Source organism: Neomonachus schauinslandi, chromosome 4 (assembly GCF_002201575.2).
Source record: "Neomonachus schauinslandi chromosome 4, ASM220157v2, whole genome shotgun sequence".
Lineage (NCBI taxonomy): Eukaryota > Metazoa > Chordata > Mammalia > Carnivora > Phocidae > Neomonachus > Neomonachus schauinslandi.
This window is the reverse complement of record NC_058406.1, coordinates 23,479,447-23,499,926: the sequence shown is the minus strand read 5'-3', so window position 1 is coordinate 23,499,926 and position 20,480 is coordinate 23,479,447. Positions and strand designations below refer to the sequence as shown.

At 59.2% G+C, this 20,480-nt stretch overlaps 1 protein-coding gene across 3 annotated transcripts in view; it reads left to right on the top strand.

The window, feature by feature from the left end:
• Window positions 1-366: 366 nt before the first annotated feature.
• COL16A1 (collagen type XVI alpha 1 chain) overlaps window positions 367-20,480 on the top strand; it is a 49,921-nt gene continuing 29,807 nt past the window's right edge. For 2 of the 3 annotated variants that reach the window (XM_021684179.1, XM_021684177.1), the window contains exons 1-38: window positions 367-657; window positions 2,237-2,337; window positions 4,294-4,368; window positions 4,478-4,595; window positions 5,492-5,615; window positions 5,929-6,195; window positions 6,811-6,891; window positions 7,060-7,185; window positions 7,954-8,007; window positions 8,318-8,344; window positions 8,910-8,945; window positions 9,974-10,000; window positions 11,032-11,094; window positions 11,368-11,409; window positions 11,535-11,579; window positions 11,681-11,716; window positions 12,096-12,158; window positions 12,518-12,562; window positions 12,648-12,743; window positions 12,922-12,960; window positions 13,569-13,613; window positions 13,782-13,817; window positions 13,958-14,068; window positions 14,475-14,510; window positions 14,737-14,772; window positions 14,856-14,966; window positions 15,307-15,351; window positions 17,086-17,121; window positions 17,281-17,325; window positions 17,632-17,763; window positions 18,483-18,518; window positions 18,695-18,802; window positions 19,118-19,240; window positions 19,348-19,401; window positions 19,613-19,654; window positions 19,999-20,034; window positions 20,129-20,182; window positions 20,342-20,410. In XM_021684179.1, the coding sequence (XP_021539854.1) occupies window positions 2,265-2,337; window positions 4,294-4,368; window positions 4,478-4,595; window positions 5,492-5,615; window positions 5,929-6,195; window positions 6,811-6,891; window positions 7,060-7,185; window positions 7,954-8,007; window positions 8,318-8,344; window positions 8,910-8,945; window positions 9,974-10,000; window positions 11,032-11,094; window positions 11,368-11,409; window positions 11,535-11,579; window positions 11,681-11,716; window positions 12,096-12,158; window positions 12,518-12,562; window positions 12,648-12,743; window positions 12,922-12,960; window positions 13,569-13,613; window positions 13,782-13,817; window positions 13,958-14,068; window positions 14,475-14,510; window positions 14,737-14,772; window positions 14,856-14,966; window positions 15,307-15,351; window positions 17,086-17,121; window positions 17,281-17,325; window positions 17,632-17,763; window positions 18,483-18,518; window positions 18,695-18,802; window positions 19,118-19,240; window positions 19,348-19,401; window positions 19,613-19,654; window positions 19,999-20,034; window positions 20,129-20,182; window positions 20,342-20,410 (2,592 nt within the window). In that variant the 5' untranslated portion in view covers window positions 367-657; window positions 2,237-2,264. Of the gene's footprint in view, window positions 658-1,070; window positions 1,090-2,236; window positions 2,338-4,293; window positions 4,369-4,477; window positions 4,596-5,491; window positions 5,616-5,928; window positions 6,196-6,810; window positions 6,892-7,059; window positions 7,186-7,953; window positions 8,008-8,317; window positions 8,345-8,909; window positions 8,946-9,973; window positions 10,001-11,031; window positions 11,095-11,367; window positions 11,410-11,534; window positions 11,580-11,680; window positions 11,717-12,095; window positions 12,159-12,517; window positions 12,563-12,647; window positions 12,744-12,921; window positions 12,961-13,568; window positions 13,614-13,781; window positions 13,818-13,957; window positions 14,069-14,474; window positions 14,511-14,736; window positions 14,773-14,855; window positions 14,967-15,306; window positions 15,352-17,085; window positions 17,122-17,280; window positions 17,326-17,631; window positions 17,764-18,482; window positions 18,519-18,694; window positions 18,803-19,117; window positions 19,241-19,347; window positions 19,402-19,612; window positions 19,655-19,998; window positions 20,035-20,128; window positions 20,183-20,341; window positions 20,411-20,480 lie in introns of those variants that run through there. The other variant, XM_021684178.1, reaches the window with a different exon arrangement.

Sequence of the window (20,480 nt, the reverse complement as noted above, 5' to 3'; positions counted from 1 at the left end):
CTGCCACGAAACTGGGGAGGAGGGTCTGCAACCCCCCGCCCGCCCTCCCCAGGCTTCTGGAGGCCCAGCCAGGAGAGGGGAAGGGGGTGGCACCGGGGAGGCCCTTCACGCTCCGGCCGGCCGGGCCCTTAAAGGGCCGGCCTCCCCCCGCGCTCCCCCCCGCGGCCGCCGCCGGCTGCCGAGCCCCCTCGCAGGGCCGCTCAGGGCACGCAGGGACCCGCCCCTCGCTGCAGAGCTCACCTGGCGGGGAAGCGGGCGGGGCGGGCGCGGGCGCGGGGCCAGGCCGGGCGCGGGGCCGTGCGTCCCGCCTGCCGCCTCTGCCACCGCCGGAGCCCCCTCCCGGCCCTCCCTCCCGCCTCCCGCTCGGCGGGCGGGTCCAGCTGTGTTCCATTAGCCGCCCTGGCACGTCCCCAGCCCCCTGGAACCGCCCCTCTTCCCCCACCCGGAGTGGCCGGCGGTCCCCGGCAGACAGGCGCGCGCTCGCTCGCGGGGCAGCGTTCAGCCCCCGGAGCCAGCGACCTGGGAAGCCGGGGTTTCGGGCCGTCGGAAGTGATCGAGGACCTCCCCGCGAGCCTGAGGAACCCAGGCCCCGCTCCCCCTGGCTGGCTGGCTGCCCTGGGCTGCCTGGATTAGTGAGGTGGGGGATCCCCAGCCACGGTAAGTGTGTGTGTGTCGGGGGGGTGGAGCGGGCTGCCTCGGGGCTCTGCGCTGAAGCGCCTCTTCTGCCTCCACCTTGCTGTGTGACTTGGGCCAAGTGGCGTCCCGCCTCTGGACCTCAGTCGCCTTCTCTATAGGAGAGCTCTAAACTCCATCCCCGTTCTGCTCTCCCTGCCCCCAAATCTGCGCCCTTGTATTAGGATGGGATCACATCGTTGGAAGCTTCTCTGCTATCCCTGCAGCCCCTGCTCTGGCTGGGGCCTGGGGAGTGGAGGCTGGAGATGAGGAGCAGGAAGAGGACAAGCACACCGATATTCCCGCCTCCACATGCGTTCACATTGCCTCCCACAGTTGGCAGCCCTTCCGCTGGCAGGATGGGGAGGCCAGGATAGGGTTTTGAGTGATGGGATGTGCCCACCACTAGGAAGGAGGGTGAGTGGGGTGGAGGAACAGTTCTGCCCCAGGAAGAAGGGGATCAGGGTTCTATCTCCAACTATATTGAGGTGAGGGGTCCTTCCTGCACTCACTCCCTATTCAGGACCGAAGGAAGGGAAATAGAATTCCGTAACAGCTGGGGGGAATGAGGTCAGACTTGCATAAGAACTTCCCGACAGGAGGGCCTACTGGAGGGGTAGTCATAGGCTGGCTATGTGCACGTGTGTATGTGCAAACTGGTATATCTGGGTAGATCGGTGAACATGTGTCTCTGTGAGCGAGTCTGTGTGCGGGTAGGTGTGTATGCACGCACTGGCACAAATGTGTCTGTGTGGATATGTGCCCGTGTATCTGCGTGTGTCATGCTGACACATGAATGACTCTGTGTGTGCACGTGCGAGCTGCCTGTCTCAGGGGAGGCCGGATGATGTATGGGTCTGCTGGCCGCTTGCTGAGCCTGCATTGATTTATCTGGGCCCATCCATCAGGGTTTAATAAAACTAAAAGACGAGCATCCATCAGAGGGAGAGGTTGGCAACGAGGTCCTGAGCCCGGTGACCTGCTCTCCCACCCACTGTACCCATGGGGGCAACTTCCTTGGCCCGCACACAACTCTGTGATGCCTGCCACGAGACTCAGCCCCTGACCTTGTGGGTGCCTGGCAGGACTGCCTGGCTGAGCTGGGTGCAGCTGGCCAGGTACCAGGCTAGTATATAGCAATACAGTGCTACACAGGTTGATAAAATATCGAGATACTTCTAAGTGTCTTGGTAAATAGTCTCTGTCTCAAGCCCCCTGACTGTCCCAATTCACCTGGCCTTCTAGGACCCTCTAGATCTCTCCTTAACCCAGCAACTATCCACTGGCACCCTCCAATGCTGCCTGGACCCAGAATGCTCCAGCCAGCATTCTGCTCTGGCGGGTTGGTGTCCATGCCATACCGGTGGTTAAATATTTTGAATATCACCCTGGCCCAAATCCTAGCCCAAGGCCTGTGGTCAGGCCTCTGAGAGGGCTTGATGCCTGGCCAGCCCTCCTGCCACCCCAGTACTAGGGCCTGGGCCCCAGGGGCCGGCTGCTACTTGCCCATGTATCATGCTGTGTGAGCTCAGGAAGCCACCTTCCCGGTCTCTGTGGTTTTCAGGTGCTGGGGCTGACCTCTCTGGACCAGGATGTGGGCATCTTGGGTTCCTGGCCTGTGGCTGCTCAGTCTCTGGGCCGTGTGCAGCCGGGGGGCAGATACAGGTGAGGTGCCACATGAGGATCGGGGTGCCATCGGCCTGTGACGGGCTCCCTGAGATGCTGGGGTCCGAGGTACAGGTGTGACCATGTGCCTGGGTCACGCGGGCATTTATGGAGAGTCGGAGGGTGGGCTCAGCGTGGCCTGGGGTGTTGGTACAGTGTGAGCCAGAGTGTCTGTGTGCTTCTGTCTGCATGTCTGTCTGTCCCGGAGCCTTTCTGCATCACAGAGTGTCTCTGCGCCTATTCCTGTGTCTCTGTGTGTGAGCGAACAAGCCTCCCCCCACCCCCACCCCCGGCATATGAACCCATCCTGTGCACACAGTCCTGGCCGGGGCCGGTGAGATCTGTCCCTGAAGAAGGAAGCTGCATCTTGAAAGAGGCCCAAGCCCTTCCAATCCTTTCCATGGTGGAGAATCCATCCTCCAGCCCACGTGCTCCTCCTCCTCCACAGCTGGCCCTGGATCCCGGATAAAGGGCCCGCCTCGAGGCCCAGACGCTGGATGGGACAGAGGGTGCAGCTTTCCAGGGCCCAAAGCCAGAGGAAGTTGACCGGGCAACTTGCCCTGCCCTGATGGGTGCCCTCTGGGCTTCGTAGCTTAGCTGCCCAGCTGAGCAGAAATAGAACTCCTAGAACCCAAATTGAGCCGAGGGGGGCAGAAAAAGCAAGGTGCAGATGTGAGAGGGGTGTGCAGCCAGGGCGCATGTGACTGCCTGAAGGTTGTGTGTGTATATATGTGTTTCTGCATGTATGTGCGTGTGCCTTGCTCTCTCCCTCACCAGGTCCCCTGGGGGCTGGGGCAGAGAATTTCAACATCTGTAAGGAATCTGGGCCCATTGCCAAGGGGTGAGTCACCCATTGCTGCTGCTGATGCTGAAGACAGTGATAGTCATTCTGGCCAGACCTGGGGGAGGGAGACTTCAGTGGGGTGACTGGGCTTAGGGATCCAGGATTCCTTCTTCCAGCTAGGCAGTCAGGGAGTCCAATGCCCAGCTTCTAGAGCTGTATCCATTGTCCTGTCCCAACTATCCCACCTGCAGCGATGGGAAGGCCTTTGTGAGTCTGGCCTTTATCTCCTGTTGTAGCATCTTTCCTGACATTTTGCTCAGTCAACCCTAAGAGGAGGCAAGCCCACAGCTGCCTGTCTGTCCCTTCAGGGTTTTGGAGACCATAATTAAGCTATCCTCTCTAGGAGCCTTCACCCACTTAATATACCCTGTCTGGAGCCCCAAGGTCCTGGTGGTTCCCTTGAGCTTGTGGTCCCTTCAGGTCCTCAGTCTCTTCTTACTGTTTGTTTCATAAGGTAGTTATTCAGGTGAAAAGTCATTCTGTTGGCTCGGACTTGTGTCTGGTCTGCTTTTCTGCTTTAGATGTAGGAAGTAAACCCCTCCCACGGCAGAGAACACGTGTACCAGCTGCACGTGGCATTCCCAGTGGTGTGGGCATCTGTAACTCACACGTGTGCAGACATGCTCAGGTGCTTGCATATAACACAAGCGTGCATAATGTGACTTTCTTTACCCCGAGGTGCCCCCTGCCCCCTGCTAGGGTGTATGTGCAGGAGGGAGCACCGGTATATATCCCGCTCTCTACCCCATCTGAGTTCTAGGGCTGCTGCCCAGAGTTTCTTTTGCTCTTTCTCTTGCTCACCTGCCGCCTGACTTGGTATCTTGGGGGAATTTGGATTCCAGGAGTTCTGGTCCTGCTCTGCTGTGAACTCACTTCATGGCCTTGGGCCCAGCCTCAGTCTCTGGGCCTCAGTCTTCCCATCTGTATACTGGGGGTCCTCCTGGCTCCCAGGGCAGCCAGGGTCAGAAGGCAAGAGGTAAAAGCAGCCCCAAGGCTGGGCCCGGTTAAAGGTCCAGAATGGGGTACAAAAACTTGCTTCTCTCCAGGTTCCCCAAGAGCCTGGACTCTTCAGCCAGAGTCCACTGACTGGCCCACTGCCAATTCTCTTCCAGGCGAGCAATGCCCACCTTTACAAGAGGAAGGACTCAGGTTGGAACACAGAAGCCATTTATCGACCAATGTGACCGGTGAGTGCCCATCTCATTCTGCTGTCCCCTCTCTCCCATCTTCCTAGAGTGGCTATTACCCCCTCCTCACCTGCCCAGCTGAGCTCTTCATCTGGTGTCTCCCCCAAAGGCTTTAACCTCATCCATCGACTCAGCCTCATGAAAACATCTGCCATTAAGAAGATCCGCAACCCCAAGGGGCCTCTCATCCTTCGACTGGGGGCAGCCCCGCTCACCCAGCCAGTGCGGTAAAGGCCCCAGTGTGAACTGGGCATTAATACTCCCCAGCAACTCTGGACGTGGGGCCTAAACTCAGGGGCACCCGTGGGTCATTTTATCCCACCTGTTGCCGGGAGTCAACCTGGTTTCCGCCCGTGGGGCTTGCAGGGTAGGCACAGAGGAGATGCGTGGCACACACACCCTCTGTCCCTCCCCTACCTCTGGCTAGCAGTCGGGGGACAGGTCTATATCCTACAGACACTGTGGAGACCCCAGGATGGGGGTGGGAACCTGGCAAGAGTCGTGTGTGTGTGTGTATGTATGTATGTGTGTGTGGGTATGTGTATGTGGGTATGTGTGCCTGTGTGTGTGTGTGTGTGCGCGCGCGCATGCATGCACACACCCACATGTGCCTGTGGGTGAAGTTCAAACTCCCACAGTCCCAGGGGGCCTGGCCCCTGCTTCCCTCTCCACCCTCACCTTCCAAAATGTTCCTCTTACTTGCGGCTCCAGTCACGCTGAATGCTTTTTATCTTTTGCCAGCACCTCTTCTCCCACCCAAGTCCTGGTTATCCTGGATTCCTCAGAAGAACTTAACCACAATTATCTTGAAATAGTGACATAGTCATCCTGGGGATTCTTTGTTTAGGGTCCTACCACTCCCCCATTAGACTTGAAGGCTCCACGAGGGCGGGAACCTTCTCTGTGTTTTCACCACTGCTGCCCCCAGCAGCCGGACCCACCTGGCACATAGTAGGCTCTCGATCAATGTCGATAGAATGGATGGACATGCATATGTATGTGTCGGTTTGAAGGTGTGGGCCTGCGTGAGTCCCGCGTGGGTTCGGCAGTCCTGAGGGCCCAGGGTGGGCAGCAGGTGGTCTCTCACTTGAGCCTCAGGGTCCCCTCCCTGCTCTGCCCCCAGACGAGTATTCCCTCGGGGCCTCCCCGATGAGTTTGTCCTGGTGCTGACACTCTTGTTGAAGAAACACACCCATCAGAGCACGTGGTATCTATTTCAAGTGACCGACGGAGATGGGTACCCACAGGTGAGCTGGACCCCCCCTCCCCCGCCCCCCATGGCCCTTGAGGCATCGAGCAGTACCAGTCCAGCACAACCTCTGTCCCAGCCTGTGAATTCTGGGGCCTCTCTGCCCCATCCCCGGCGCCCACCCTCGAGGCTACCCCACCCCTGGCAGCTCCTATCCCCTTCCTTCAGGGTGGACTGCTCTGTGGCCCTACCAGCTTCCGTCTCTTTCTGGGCTTCAGTCCCTCCTCCTGTGAAATGACCTTGAGAGCTTTGCCACACTGAGCCTGTGGGGCTCTGATTCTCTGTCTCGTTCCTTCCCCAATGCCACACAGATTTCCCTGGAAGTCAACAGCCGAGAGCGGAGCCTGGAGCTCCGGGCCCGGGGCCAAGATGGCGACTTTGTGTCCTGCATCTTCCCAGTGCCCCAGCTCTTTGACCTGCGCTGGCACAAGCTGGGGCTGAGTGTGGCTGAACGTGTGGCCTCCGTGCATGTGGACTGCACCTCAGCCTCCTCTCAGCCTCTGGGGCCCCGGCGACCCCTGCAGCCCGTGGGCCACGTCTTTCTGGGCTTGGATGCTGAGCAGGGGAAACCCGTCTCGGTGAGTGCTGGGTGGGGTGCTGCCTGTGCTCCCACGTTCCGAGAGTCTGAGTGCGCTCCCTGGAATCTGTCTCTGACCAGGTCCTTCCCTTGCTCGGACTCCTCTTGGGGTTCCCCACTGCCCTCCAGATGCAGCATATGCATATCAACCTGGCATTCAAGGCCCTTCATGATCTGGTCCCTAGAAATGTCTATGGTATCTTCTTCCTTTACATCTCTCTGTACGGCTTACTCCGGTCAATTCCTTCCTAGTCGTCCACTCACCTGCTACTTTCCCGCCTGCTCACCTTTGACTATGCTGTCACCTCCACCTGGAATGCACACCCATCTGCAGAGTATCTACTGGTCCTTCAAGGCCCAGCTGAAATGGAACCTCCTCTGCCCCTGTTCCTCTGGGCCAAAGTGAACTTTTCTCCCTCCTCTCTTTCCTGCATGCGCAGCTCTGTTTCGCTTTTGGTGACAGCTATACTCCTGATGGTCTCCCCAGGTGAGACTGGAAACCCTCTGAGGGCAGATCCTGGGGCGGAGCCATCTCGGGGCCTCCCCGGCAGCCAGGACACTGAGCTGTTTGATCAAATGAAGTGGGAAACTGACTTGTGTATCGTACCCCCTGCAGTTTGACCTTCAGCAGGCACATATCTACTGTGACGCCGAGCTTGTGTTGGAGGAGGGATGCTGTGAGATCTTACCAGGAGGGGTGAGTGGCCCAGCTCCGGCCCAGCTGGGAAGGTTTGGGACACTTCCCAGGGGCATAGTGTGCGGAGGTGGGTGGCCAGGATGGGGATGCACTGAGATTTTAGGATGATTGGGTGGGGGGGGGGGCTGCCTTCTGTACTGACCCCAGGCCTTCCCCCACTCCGGACAGTGTCCCCCAGAGACCTCCAAGGCCCGCCGGGACACCCAGAGCAATGAGCTCATCGAGATCAATCCACAGACTGAAGGCAAGGTCTACACCCGCTGCTTCTGCCTGGAGGAGCCTCAAAACAGCAAGGTGGGTGGGCAGGGCAGGTAGACATGAGCACAGGTAGGTACAAGTGGGACTGAGGTCTCCCACCAGGGTCAGTTGTGCCTGGGGTAGGGAGGGCACTGGAAGCTCCACCTGTCTATGGACCACCACTATAGGATTCAGAGAGGCGAGAACCCACTGGGTGTGTCTATCTGCCTGTTGGCATTGAGAGACATGCCCATCTCGCTCTGGCACTACCCAGCCTCTCACTGATGTCACGCCAGACCCCTTTGGTCAGGTCAGGGCCAGGTTTGCACTCAAAGGCAGTCCGGGACAGGGGTACCTGGGGTCAGAGGCCAGGCCACACTGGTTCCCTCCGGGCTTGCTCGCTCTCCTGGGCCCAGCCCGTACCAACCCGTACTAACCGACCCATAGGCTGGTCCTACACCCAGCACCATGGCCAGCTGCCCTACCCACTCTCAGGTTCTTTAGGGTGACAGGGAAGCCCAGTTCCTCCCTTTGCCCCACCCCCAGGATGGGCAGCCTCCCTGCCCGCTGGGCATCGTGCCCAACCTTTGGCTGCAGGAACACAGGATCCCATTGATTCATGGTCTTGTTTTCTCCGACATCACGTGGGGGGGGGAAGGAGGGAGGCCTGGGGGAGTGCCAGGGGCCTGAGCAGGCTTTCAATGCCTTGGGAGGTGCCAGCTGAGGGGGTACCTGAGCCCATGCCCCTAACTGGGTCCCCCTTTCCAGCGTGGGCCCCTGTACTGCCCCCTCTTCAAGAGCTCCTTTTTTACTCCGTCTGCCCAGGTGGATGCCCAGCTGACAGGAAGCATCAGCCAGAAGGCAGAGAGGGAAACAAAGGTAGAGATGGCGGGGGGCGGGGGGGAGACAGGGGGCGGAGTTCACGGTGTCCTCGGTCTGCTCTCTGTGCCCTCTGTAGACCCCTTGAGTAAGCCACTGTTCTCCCACACTCTTCCCCCCGCCCCACTCCTGGACAGAGCTTAGGAGGTAAAGGTGCCAGCTCTGAGAAGGAGGGATGAATGGGGGCGAGACAGACAGTACCTGGCACAGCGTAGGGCACCCGCTCCTGATGGTTCTTGGGTAGGAGTATTGGAAGCAGGGCTTCGAAGCCTCTGCTTCCTGCCCATTACCATGCCCTCCCTCTTCCCAGGCCCGTCAGGAGACAGCAGCCGACGAGGTAAGCCTCCCATCTAGACTGGCAAAAAGAGCTTGGTTGAGGGGATGCCAACATGGACCCTTTGGACAGGCTTTGTGGCAACGGAGCCCGCGCATGGGGGTTTGGGATGACTACGCAGCTCCCAGCATTCCTTCAGGGCTCAACGCTGGGCCCGGTCTGCCTACTGCCTCTCCTTGGGTGGGTGGGTGGGGGGGTGTTAGTCCTGGATACTCCTGCTGAGTTGGCAGCAAATGGCTACGGGCATCATGGGAAGAATCCAGGCCTTGGCTGTGGGACCGCAGATCCTGGGCCTCACTCTGCCCCCACATGCTGTGTGACCCAGATCCCACTGCTCTGCCTCTCTGGGCTTCAGTTTCCTCACGTGAGGAATGGGTTGGCACTGGGTTGCTGGGAGTTGAGGGATGAGCCTTGTTTGGTAGGATTCCTATCTTCCTGCTCCCTTGGACTTCACTCAGGACACACATGACGTTCTGTGTGCTCGTTGTGTGTATGCAGGGGGAATGGGGTGGGGAGGGCTGGTCCCGGGCTCTCAGAACTGACCTCCTGGCCCCTTCTTCCCTTGCAGTGCCCACCCTGTATCCATGGTGCCCAGGAAAGCAATGTGAGTGAATAGAGGGTGTGCAGGGTGGGGTGGGCGGGGGCGGGGAGTGGGCTAGTTGGCTTCCTGGTTAAGGACAAGTGGGCCTTTGTGTTCTTATCACACTCCCTCCCTGCACATCCCCCAGAGCTGGGCTTGACTCCCACCCTATCCCCACCATGGGCTGCATGGAAGGAAGCCTCACGCCTTGTGATCCGGGCAATGTATTGCGATCCAGGGTGGAATGGGGACAGGGTGGTGGCTGGTGGGACCAGAACCTTGGTTGCTGATCCCAGCTTTTCACTACCCACAAGGACTCGGGGCTGCTCTGTTTGAAAGCTTCCCATATCGCCTTGGAGGCCTTGAGAAGGGGAAGGCTGACTCAGGGTAACACAGCCCAGCACTGGCCCCCAAACCCATGTTGGCTCAGGACTTCCCCTCCTATGCCTCTCTAGCTAGCTGGCTCCGGTCTGGCCTCCCTTTGGGGGTCCAGAAGGACAAGGGAGAGGGCTCGGTGCGAGCACAGCTAGTACCCAAATGTGCCTCTTCCGTGGGCAGCGGAAGTCACTACTTTCCCATAGCCTGACTTTCTGAACTGACATGCCACGTTAGTTCATAAAGGGCACAACCCCGGGTGCCCTCAGCTCCAAGCCCCCTGACCTTGGGGGACACAGGAAGTACCCCCTCTGCTGCCTGGCCCTCTTTCCATCTAGCCCCCCACCAAATCTGGTAAAGCTGATGGTCCCCAGTTATGCAGGAGTTACCATGGCAACTGAGCAGCCCTGTAATCCTAACAACCAGTGGGTGGAGCTAGCTAAAGCCAGGCAGTTCAGAGAAGATAGGTTAGACCCCTCTGCAAGTCTGACAGCCTCAGGATATGAAGTCAGCATGCTGGGTGGCCTTGGAGGCAGAGCTGTTGGTCCGCTGGGGGTCTTGGATTCAGGCTGTTGGTCTTGCCACTATGCTGTGTGGCCCTGGCTTAATTGCTTGCCTTCTCTGTGCCCTTGTTTTTTTCTCCATCTCTGAGATATAATGCTCTCTTTGCCTCCCAGGTCACAATTGGTCCCTCTGGACCCAAGGTGAGTCCAAGATGGAGAACAGGACAGTCTTTCCCTCTTTGGCAGTCCCAGCCTGTCCCACAGCATGTAGCCCCATGGCTGTGTGTTTCTATCAGGGCTACCCAGCTCTGTATGTGTGGGGGGTGACTAGGGGTGTGTGTTGGAGACAGTCGGGGGTTGTGTGTGTCGAAGGGTGTTAAGAGCGCCCCCTTTCTGAGTCCTGTGCATCGGGCTTTGGGCCTCCTGTTGCACATCTATCACCTTCCCGCCCCTCAAGCATCCTGCAGGCCGGATACTCTCATTTTATTTCAGAAAAACCTGAGAGCCAGCTGTGCCCACCGTGTGGGACGGGGGGTGTCGGAGTGATTGTGTGGGGGTCTGGCTGTGTGCCTCCTGGGACACATGTTCACATGTGTGTGGCCCCCTGGGGTGGGGGGCATGAGCCCTTGTCCCGGTGGACCCGACAGGACCACCCAGCCTGTGAGTGACGGGGCGGGCGGCACGCGTGTAAATGTGGGACTGTGTGCTTGTGCGCGCCCGAGAGTACGTAACACAGCTCCTGGGGCTGCCTTCATGTCCCATCTCTTCCTCGCCACACCCCCCTGAGGTCCCATTTTATTGATGAAGATACTAAGTCTCAGAGAGGTGACATGACTTGCCCTAAGTGGTGGGGCAGGATTTGAACTAAGGCAGCCTAACACTCACCAACATGGGTTCTGTTGTCCCACATGTGTGTATCCGTGCACACGTGTCCATGTGCCCCTGGGTGAGCTGCGTGTGAGCTCGCGTGCTTTGATAGGGGTGTGGGGAAAGTATCCTCTTTGTGAGACTATAGATTTGCCAAATATAGCCTCTTGGGGTGGGAGGGCCATATGGATGAATGCATATGGAATCCATATGCTGTGTGCATGGTTGGGGGTTGGGGCAGGCTGTGCTCATTTACACACCCGTGCGTAGGGGATGGGTAAAGAAGACAGATTGGGGAGACCTTCCTCAGGTCTCCCATGTGCGCCCCCTGGTCCCAGCCCCAGACGTTTTGATCTCGTCCACAGGGAGGGAAAGGTGAGCGAGGCCTGCCTGGCCCATCAGGCCCCAAGGGAGAGAAGGGAGCCCGGGTAAGTGCCCCAGCCGGGCCCACTGCAGGGCCCTGCCAAGCTGTGCCCCCGGGGGGGGGGGCGGGCTGACATGTGAACCATCCCATCCGCTCAGCCAAACCCCTGCAGCCTGGCCCACATGGGGGATGATGGGTAGGGTCTTCCTAGGAGTTAGTAAATGGCAGCCTCTATTTTTTAGGAGTACCTAGAAGATGACCAGTGGGACTGTGGGACTCTTGAGCCTATCCTTCTCAAAACAGGGTCCCACCCTGATCCCTTTTTCCCTCCCCTTAGGGCAGTGACTGTGTCCGAATCTCCCCGGATGCCCCACTTCAGGTAAGACCTGGAGGCAAGGCCTACTTCCAGGCCAATATGGGGTCAGCCCCTGGGGAAGGGGCTGTGCCCTTGGCAGCCCATGAGGTGACCCTGGGACCATCTCAACACCTTCTCTCCCTGCTCAGTGTGCAGAAGGCCTGAAGGGAGAGAAGGGGGAGTCAGGAGCTTTGGTGAGTGTGGGACCGGGGTTAGGGCAGGGCAGTGGGGTCCTGGCCCAGCCTCTTCCTCCTTTCCTCACCCCTTCTGTTGTGTCCCCCCACCCTTATCTCAGGGACCCTCAGGACTTCCGGGCTCTACAGGCCAGAAGGTAATGGGCCTGGATTTGGAGGGGCAGGTGCCAGGGAGGTCTGTGGGCTCTTCAGACTTGAGGAAGTAGATGTCTAAAATCTTCTTGGAGGATGGAGGGCCCCGTCCCCACGGAAGACCCTCTGTCCCTCCCAGTCACCCTGCCCGGTCCAGATTCCCACCAGACCCAGAGGGAAATGCCACCGACTCCCTGAGAGAGGCCTGGCAGGCTCGGAGGTTCCTTCTGTTGTCCACCTTCCTGGAGTGACGGAAGCCTTTCAGTCTCAGGGGAGGCAGAAACTGGGGGACTAGAAAGCAGTTGTCTGACCTCCCGATAGAGCTGCTTTGGTTCTTCCAGCCCCTTCTTTCAACCCCAGTCCCTTTACCTTTTCCTTCCCCAGGGCCAGAAAGGCGAGAAGGGGGACGGAGGCGTCAAGGGCTCGCCGGGAAGGCCAGGCCGCGATGTACGGTGCTTGGGACCCTTCCTCACCACAACCCCGTGGTCCTCCGTGCAATGCTGGAATTAACCAGCAGAGTCCAACCTGCTAGCTTCGCTCAGATGGGAGAACAGAAACCCAGGGAGGGGGAGGCTGGGCCCCAGGAAGCAGAGCAAGGAGGGGACAGAAAAGAATCTGAACCCAGGCCCCCTGGCTCCCAGCCTAAGAGCCCCTGGCCTCTAATGCCCTGATGGTGACACCTGATGACCTCGGGGCACAGGGGTGGAGTCTGGCTTTGGGGAGGGGCACTGAGGGTGGGCGGTTTGCTGCTGCCCCAGGGAGGTGCCAGGCCTCAGGCTTTTCTTCTACCTTCCACGACCCCACAGGGCCGGCCAGGGGAGATCTGCGTCATGGGGCCCAAAGGGCAGAAGGTGAGTTGTGGGTGTCTGTGGGATGGAGGGTGGGGGGTAGGGCTGAGGCGGCAGCTCTCTCACACCCACCTTATGTCTGTGCCAGGGAGACCCTGGCTTTGTTGGGCCTGAGGGGCTGGCAGGAGAGCCTGGGCGCCCTGGCCTCCCTGGGCCCCCTGGGATAGGACTTCCTGGGACCCCGGTGAGTACTCCTGGCCCCTCCTGTTGTTCTTTCCTCAGAGACCCTTCTCTTGCCTGCCAGGGCTGGGGAGATAAGGCTCGGTCCTGGGGGTCCTGGTTGGGGGGAAGGGGCTCCGGTAGGTCCCACCGTGATGTGGGGCCCCTGGGAAGCCTCTACCTGATGCTGTTTCCACCCTCAGGGGGACCCAGGCGGCCCACCAGGTCCTAAGGGAGACAAGGTAAGCACAGGCAGGAGTGTGGGCCCTTGGGGGGGCGGATTCCCTGCATGGTGGATGGAGAGAGCAGCAGGTATGCATGGGGGGAAGGAGCCAGGCATTCAGCTGAGGAGGCTGGCTCAGCTCAGCCAGGCCCCTCACTGGGGAGTGTCCCCATCCCAGTGCTTGCCAACATGGGAGCCCTGGCTTGGGTTCCAGGCATGGGGACAGGTAAGCCTAAGTCTAGTCATGACCAGAAAGGCCACACCTGGAGGGCCCAAGCTCATTTTAGGGTCTTATGCCTTGATGAGCAGAAAGCCCTGGAAATGTCTGACTGTCTTGTCTGCTATGGTTCCTCTGGGGTCACCCGGATTCCTCTCGACCCGCTGCACCGGGAAGGGGGTACACAGAGGCCTCATATTCATCCCCTTTTGCAAGCAGAAGGGCTTGGGTTAGATGTGGAGAAGGCCGGACAGCAGGCGGGAGGTGCTTGCTGACCAAGCCGGCCAGGAGGAGATGGGAGATTTGGCTGAGATCGAGCTGCCAATCCAGAGAAGGGACTGATGGGGATGGGGTGAATGGTCTGAGGCTGTGGCCAAGAGCCTCCCCCTTAACCCTTCTTCTGACCACAGGGCAGCTCGGGGGTCCCAGGAAAGGAAGGTCCTGGTGGGAAACCTGTAAGTAAGCCCAGTCTGGAGGGGGAGGGGGGCTGCCGCCCACCATGCCCAGAGCTGCTCTACCAAGGCCTCCAGGGAGGGGGTGGCTAGGTCCTGGGGCCCTCCCTTGGCATACCAGTCCCTCTGGCTGGCACTAACCACTAACGTTCACTGCTTCTTCTCCAACAGGGGAAACCAGGGGTGCCGGGGCTGAAGGGGGAGAAGGTGAGATCCAGGCCGGGTTGCACCAGGATGGGGTGGGAGTGGGAGCCCTTCTCTGAAGGTGACACTGAGCATCAGGGGTGCTGGACCTTCTCTAGGAGACCCCTTGTTGGTCCACTCATGGTCTCTCCCTTCTGCTGTAGGGTGACCCCTGTGAAGTGTGCCCAACGCTGCCTGAAGGCTTCCAGAACTTCGTGGGGCTCCCTGGAAAGCCAGGACCCAAGGGGGAGCCAGGTGATCCTGCACCAGCCAAGGTGAGTGCCCAGGGTGGCCACTGAGGGACTCCACAAAAGACCTGGGAATGTGATCCTGGAAAGGAGTTGGGTACTTGACAGAAGGACTGGGTACTTCTCTCGGCCATAGAGAGATTGTGGGCCGAGGGTCCTGGCTCTAGATGGGAGGGGGGCTGAACCATAGAGTTTAGGGCTGGGCTAGAAGGTCACCCAGTCTCCATGGCTACCTCCTAGGGTTCTTGAGGAGGCTCCAAGATGCCTTTTGGGCAAGCTGGGGTGGAGGCAGCCCTTATAGTGAGTGAGGCTGTGCCTTCCTCCTGGGATTGGGTGTTGGTTGGGGGTGGAGGAAAGGAGTGGGCAGGGCTGGGTTAGGATCCTGGCTCGACTCCCCACCCCACTCCACTCCCTCACCCACACTTTCTTTCAGGAGGGCCTGGGAGCTGTTGGATGGAAAGGTGATCGGGTAGGTACAGGAACTTTCTAGTAGGGTAGCTTAACCTGGCCTGATTTCCCCCATCTATTACATGGGTTGATGAGCCCTGGCTCTGGGTGCTGACCTTGAGCCCCGTAGGACCCCTGGGTATTTGAAGGGTTTGTGGTGTGTAACATTGCTGTCCTCACATATGGTTAGGAAGTTTGGGGTGCCCCAACAGGCCCAGTCTCAGCCCATAAACCTTTTCTCCCTGTAGGGAGACCCTGGCATCCAAGGCCCCAAAGGAGAGAAGGTAAGGGAACACTGGTCCCCTTGCTGCCCGCCCCTCCCCCCCAACTGCTGGGAGCTTTCCAATTCTTTCTCTTCCTTCTCCAGGGGGACTCCTGCTTGTCCTGCAGCTTAGCTGTAGGGGCCCAGCATCTTGGGCCCTCCACAGGGGCCAAAGGAGATGTGGGCCCCCCTGGCTTCGGTTTGCCTGGCCTCCCGGTGAGTGACTAGCCTGGCTCAGTCCAGCCCATCTTTGCCACCCCGGTGGCCTCCCTGGCTCCTCTGGCTCGGAGTCTCAAGGCAGAGACCAGGAAGGAGGCCCCGAAGCAGGTGTCCCAGGCCTGCAGCCTCGTTTCCCCCTCCATCCCTACACTGCCCCAGGCTGCTTGCCCTGGGGGCTCCCTCTGTATAACAGAAGTAACTGCCTAGCTACCTGCAGTCATGGCATTTGTAATTCCAAGCTGGCTTCTCTTTCTGGGTGGAAGCTGGGACCATGGAGTCTTGGGGGGGGGTGGGCGGGGAGCGGAGGAGTCTCTAATTGTGACTTGTTGTCTTTTAGGGGAAAGTTGGGGCTCCAGGGCCAGCAGGGCTGAAAGGAGAGAAGGTGAGATCTGAGTTAGCTGTCAGGGACACCAGGGCTTTCTGGGCAGGGCGGCGGGAAATAGGGATGAGACACATGAGAGATCAAATCCACAGTGAAAAAAAATTCATCGGTGCTTTGCAGATGGGAGTCAATGGACTTACTTGTGAGAGCCCTCGTGCTCTCCAAGAGAATTCCTTGGTGTTGTACTTTTATTTTATTGATCATCTAAGACAATTAGGCACACGTAAGATGACCTTTTAATAAAATAACCATATTTAACTCTCCTTGACCACTTAGCATGTGCCGGGCACTGTTCCAAGTGCTCGGGCATGTATTAACTTGTTTCACCCTCCTAAAAGCTGATGGGGGAGCTACTCCATTATTCTCGATTTACGGCTGAAGAATTGGAGGCAGGGAGGGCCAGGTCAGTACCCCAAGGTCACATGGCCATTTGGGTATAGGACCGGGATCTGAGCCTAGGAATCTGGCTCCAGAGGCTGTAATGTTTGTCACTCTGCCGGGTCACTCGATTTTGGTGCCTATGTTCCCATTTGTATTTATGACTGCGGCTGAGACAAATGATGGCACTTCTCACACGAGGGCTTCTGTGCGTGGCCAAGTGTTCAGGGGTGACAAACACCGCCGCAATGTATGTCCAGACCCCGCTCTGTCAAGCACACCACCCCTGGCGTTTCTCCGACGAAGCTTTTGTACCCCCACCTCCGAGTGCCGGGACGCCCTGTCTCAGTACATGGCATGTCCCCAGCTCCTCCAGCCCCAAACCTGCAGCCTCCCAGATCCCCGCCTGCCCCACACCCTCGCCTCCATCTGACCTTCCGCCAACGGCATCTCTGTGGCGCCCCACTACCCCCCCCCTCTCCACGAGCCACCACAGCCCGTCCGTGGCCCGTTTGTCGGCCGGCAGCTAACACGACGTGCCCTTGTAAAAAGAACTCGGGTTTCATTATTTCCCTGCTTAAAATCCTTCACCACTGACTCCGTAGCAACATCCTGCTACGCCTGATGAGACCCCGGATGACCAGCCCCTGCCTGCCTGTCTGCTGGCTCTCCTCTCCCCGGTTCTCGGGCTTTAGATGTGTGGCCTCCTTCCACTTGGGACTGTCAAGGCCACTCCCACCTCTTAGATTCTGAACTTGTGGCGCCCACCTTCTAGCACGTTCTTCTTCTCTACTCTCCCCCCACTGCTTTTGCTGGCTGGCCTGATTCTCGCCTTTCTGATAATAATCGTGCTCAACAATTCTCTGACCCCCTGTCCAAAGCGGCCTCCCCCGTCTCATCTCCCTGCCTGTTCCCTTTGTGGCACTCATCCCGGTTTACACCTGCTGTGACTTCATAAAGTTCTGGTTGTCCCCACAAGTGTGTAAACTCCACAAGGTGTTTATGTGCTGCTCACTGCATCCGACCAGCACCTTGGTCCTGCACGCTGTGTAGACGTCCACCGAATAGCTGTCGGATGAATGAATGAATGATCTTTGTGTGCCGGGTGAAGGCTGAGTGTGGGGCTGGGATTCTGTGAAGTGAGGCCGGGGGCAGGAACCTGCCACAGACCCTCCTGGGAACCTTGGGGGAAATCCCCTTCCCTCTCTGGGCCTCAGTTTCCCTAGGCAGGACATGAGAGGGGTGGTCAGTCTAGAAGTCCTCACAGGTGGCTACTTTTGTGGTTTGTGGTTTGGGACTGACCCAGCACCTGTCATGCTGCCTCATTTTGACCCTATGTTCTCTGCTTTGCTCCAGGGGAATTTTGGGGAGGCAGGGCCAGCCGGCCAGCAGGTGAGTGTGCTCTGGGGAGGAAACGTGGGAAGTACTGCCTGCTGCCGGCGGGGGGGTGGGGTGGGGGGGCAACAGACCCAGACTGTGCCCAGCATAGCCCAGGCAGGCAGGTGCCGGGTCTCACACATGTCTTGTTTTTTTTTTTTTTTAATCACACAGGGCCCACGAGGGCCAGTGGGACCCACAGGCATCAAAGGAGAGAAGGTGAGTCTGGGGACGTTCTCCATGCTGCAGCCAGGGTGAACTTCCTCAGCACACATTTGCTCTAATTCCAGCCCGTCGAGGCTCCCCACTGCCTGAGGGTAACATCTTGCTCCTTAGCATGGCGTTCAAGACCTTAATGACATCGCCCCCACCTTCAATTCTTACCTGTCCTCCCACAATCTCTCCTGAGATATCCCTCGCCCAGCAGAGGTGCTGTGTCAGGGCCAGCTTGATTCCCCAGACCCCAGATCCCAAGCCTGACCTGGGATCCCCCCCCAACCCCGACCCTGTGTCCTTGCTTGGCAGGGGGAGCCTTGTGAGCCATGCCCAGCCCTGTCCAGGCCTCAGGATGGGGACAGCTACACGGTGACCTTGCCTGGCCCTCCCGGAGAGAAAGGAGAGCCTGGGCCTCCAGGCTTCAGCTTGCCGGGAAAACAGGTGGGTTCCTGCGTTGTTGCAGGCAGGGGTCGGGGTGGGGGGACCCCTGCCTGGGTCGCTTGGCTCTCTGGACAGCGGGGAGTAGGTGGGAGTGTGTGGAAGCATCAGTGCTTCTGTCCCCAGAGGAGCTTGGCCTCAGGGGCCTCAGCCCTTCCTCCGGGCAGGGCGCACAGAGCACCAACTTGGGACCAGACGGGCCTGGCTTCAAACTCCAGCGCTGCCTTTTTACTCACTCTTTGACTCGAGCAAGTTATTTTTCCCCTCCATGTCTCTGTTTCCTCCGCGTGGCGTTGTTGGAAAGCCTCGGGGTGCTGTGCGTGAAGCCCCCACCGGCCGCAATAGGCATCCAGGAAGCGAAGGCTGCCACGGGCCCATTATTGTTACCGCTTCACTGAGAGCAGCGAGCGTGGGCATGGGGCTCGCTCTGTGCCGCGCGCTGCTTCCCACGGCCTGGCGCGTCTAGCCTCACAGGGACGCTGCAGGGTAGAGGCCAGTGCCCTTTTCATCATCCCCGTTGATGCATAAGGAAACCGAGTCACAGAGAGGTTAAGTAACCTGCTCGTCTCTTCTCCGTATCTATACAGTATCGCTTCCCTAGAACGAGAGCAGGGATTGTGGTCTGTCTTGCATACTGCTGTATTCCCTGGGTCTAACACCGTGCTGGACACTTACGGGTGTCCGCTGCGAGTGAATGGGTGCTAGAAATGCTTTCTCCCCAGGGCAAGGCTGGAGAGCGTGGACCGAAGGGGCAGAAGGTGAGAACCTTGTGGGCATGGGTGGGCACCACCTGTCTGATGAGCTTTCCACCTCGTTTTCCTGATTGCCCTGTGCCCTCTCTCCACTCCGTGCAGCCCCCAGCCCCAGCGAAGGGCTCCGAGTGCCTTTAGTTCCCAGGGCTGGGTCTGCCCCTCTTGACCCCTACTCCTTACAGGGTGACGCTGGCAATCCTGGAGATCCTGGAGTGCCAGGCACCACGGGGCAGCCAGGACTGTCGGGAGAGCCTGGGGTTCGGGGCCCCCTGGGCCCGAAAGGAGAAAAGGTCAGTCGGGCAGAGGGCATTTTGTTGCATGGACCCAAAGAAGTCAGGCTGAGAGTTAACGAGGTGAAGGACGGCAGAGTCAGGCTGTGAGCCTTACAGGATACCAGAGTCACTGGGTGGGGACGCCTCAGGTCCTCTCCACGGCAGGGAGAAGAGCAAAGAGTGTCAGGGGCTGCCTTGATTTCCCAGACTGAGGTGGGGGCGGTGGAGGGGCAGAGCTCTTAGAGGGGCACAGGGACTCCCTTTCCGAGGCCGCCTCCTGGCCCCGCTGTCAGCCCTGGCTCAGGGCTCCTGGCTGTGCCCATCTCTGACCAGGGTGATGGCTGCACTGCCTGCCCCAGCCTGCAGGAGGCAGTGATGAACATGGCAGGACTGCCTGGGAAGCCGGGCCCCAAAGGAGAGCCGGGCCCAGAAGGTGTGGGCCGGCCTGGTAAACCGGTGAGTTCTGGCTGCCTGCCCTCTGGTCTTTCCCTGCCTGAGCTTTGCCTTTTCTCCCACCTACACCCTTTCCCCTGTGGGACCCACGGGCCACTTGTATCTTTTAGGGCCGGCCTGGTCTACCTGGAGTTCAAGGGCCCCCAGGACTGAAGGGCATCCAGGTATGTGTGCGTATGGGGAACCTGGGCTGCAGGTGTGTAATGAGGGTAGGAGTGGGCAGATACATGGGGGCATAGGGCCTGGAGTGGGGAAGATGGGCTACAGAGTAGGGAGAAGGTGGAAGTAAGAAGATTAAGGGGAAGAGGCTGGGGAAGGGGGTTTTAAGGGTGAGCGGGGAATCTCAAGCCAAGGATTGTCCCTCTGCCTCTTCAGGGAGAGCCCGGGCCTCCAGGAAAGGGAGTCCAAGGGCCCCAGGTGAGTTTTTAGCCTTACCTTTGCCTACCTGCCCCCCCCCCCAGCCCTCCCAACACTTCCATTAGCCAGCTGCCCACTCCTATCCATCCCCCAAACTACATAGCTCTGCCTGCCTTCCAATGCTCAAGGGCACAGCTCTGGGGTAAGGAATTGGTCAGAAGCCCTAGCCTGCCATTACTTCTGTAGAGGACCTTGCCTTGGCCCCCAGCCTCTCTCACCCTCACAGTCTTCCTGGGGAGCTCTCTCGAGTTTCGGCTGGTATATACCCCACCCCAGACCAGGTATGCCAGTGGGACAGGTTGGCTTGGGCAGCTGTGGCCCAGTCTGTATTTTCTGACTTGCAGGGGGAACCTGGAGTCCAGGGTTTGCCTGGCATTCAGGTACGTCTGCTTTGGGCCTAGAGGAGGCTGGGGGCGGTGGGTGGGAAGGGGCCACTTTAGGGTAAGGGTTAACTAGCTGTGCTTCCATCTGCAGGGACTTCCAGGACCTTGGGGACCACCCGGACCCGCTGGAGAGAAGGGCGTCAAGGTGAGTCTCTGCCTTGTCAGGCACTGGCCCTGTGGTGCTTTGGAGTGCCCTGGCTCAGGGGACCTGTGACATGCCCACCACAGGGCCACCCAAGACCTGGTCTGATGCATCCCACCGGCCTGATTGCCCCTGGTAGCCTCCGTGTCTCCTCTTCCCCAGGGGTCTCCAGGACTGAAAGGAGCTGCTGGGCCTGTGGGGCCCCCTGGTGCCAGTGTCTCTGGGCCTCCGGTAAGGGTCCTCTCTGTGCTCTGTGCTGGAGGCTTGCTGGGGCCAAGGCTCTTACTGCTGGGAAGAGGGC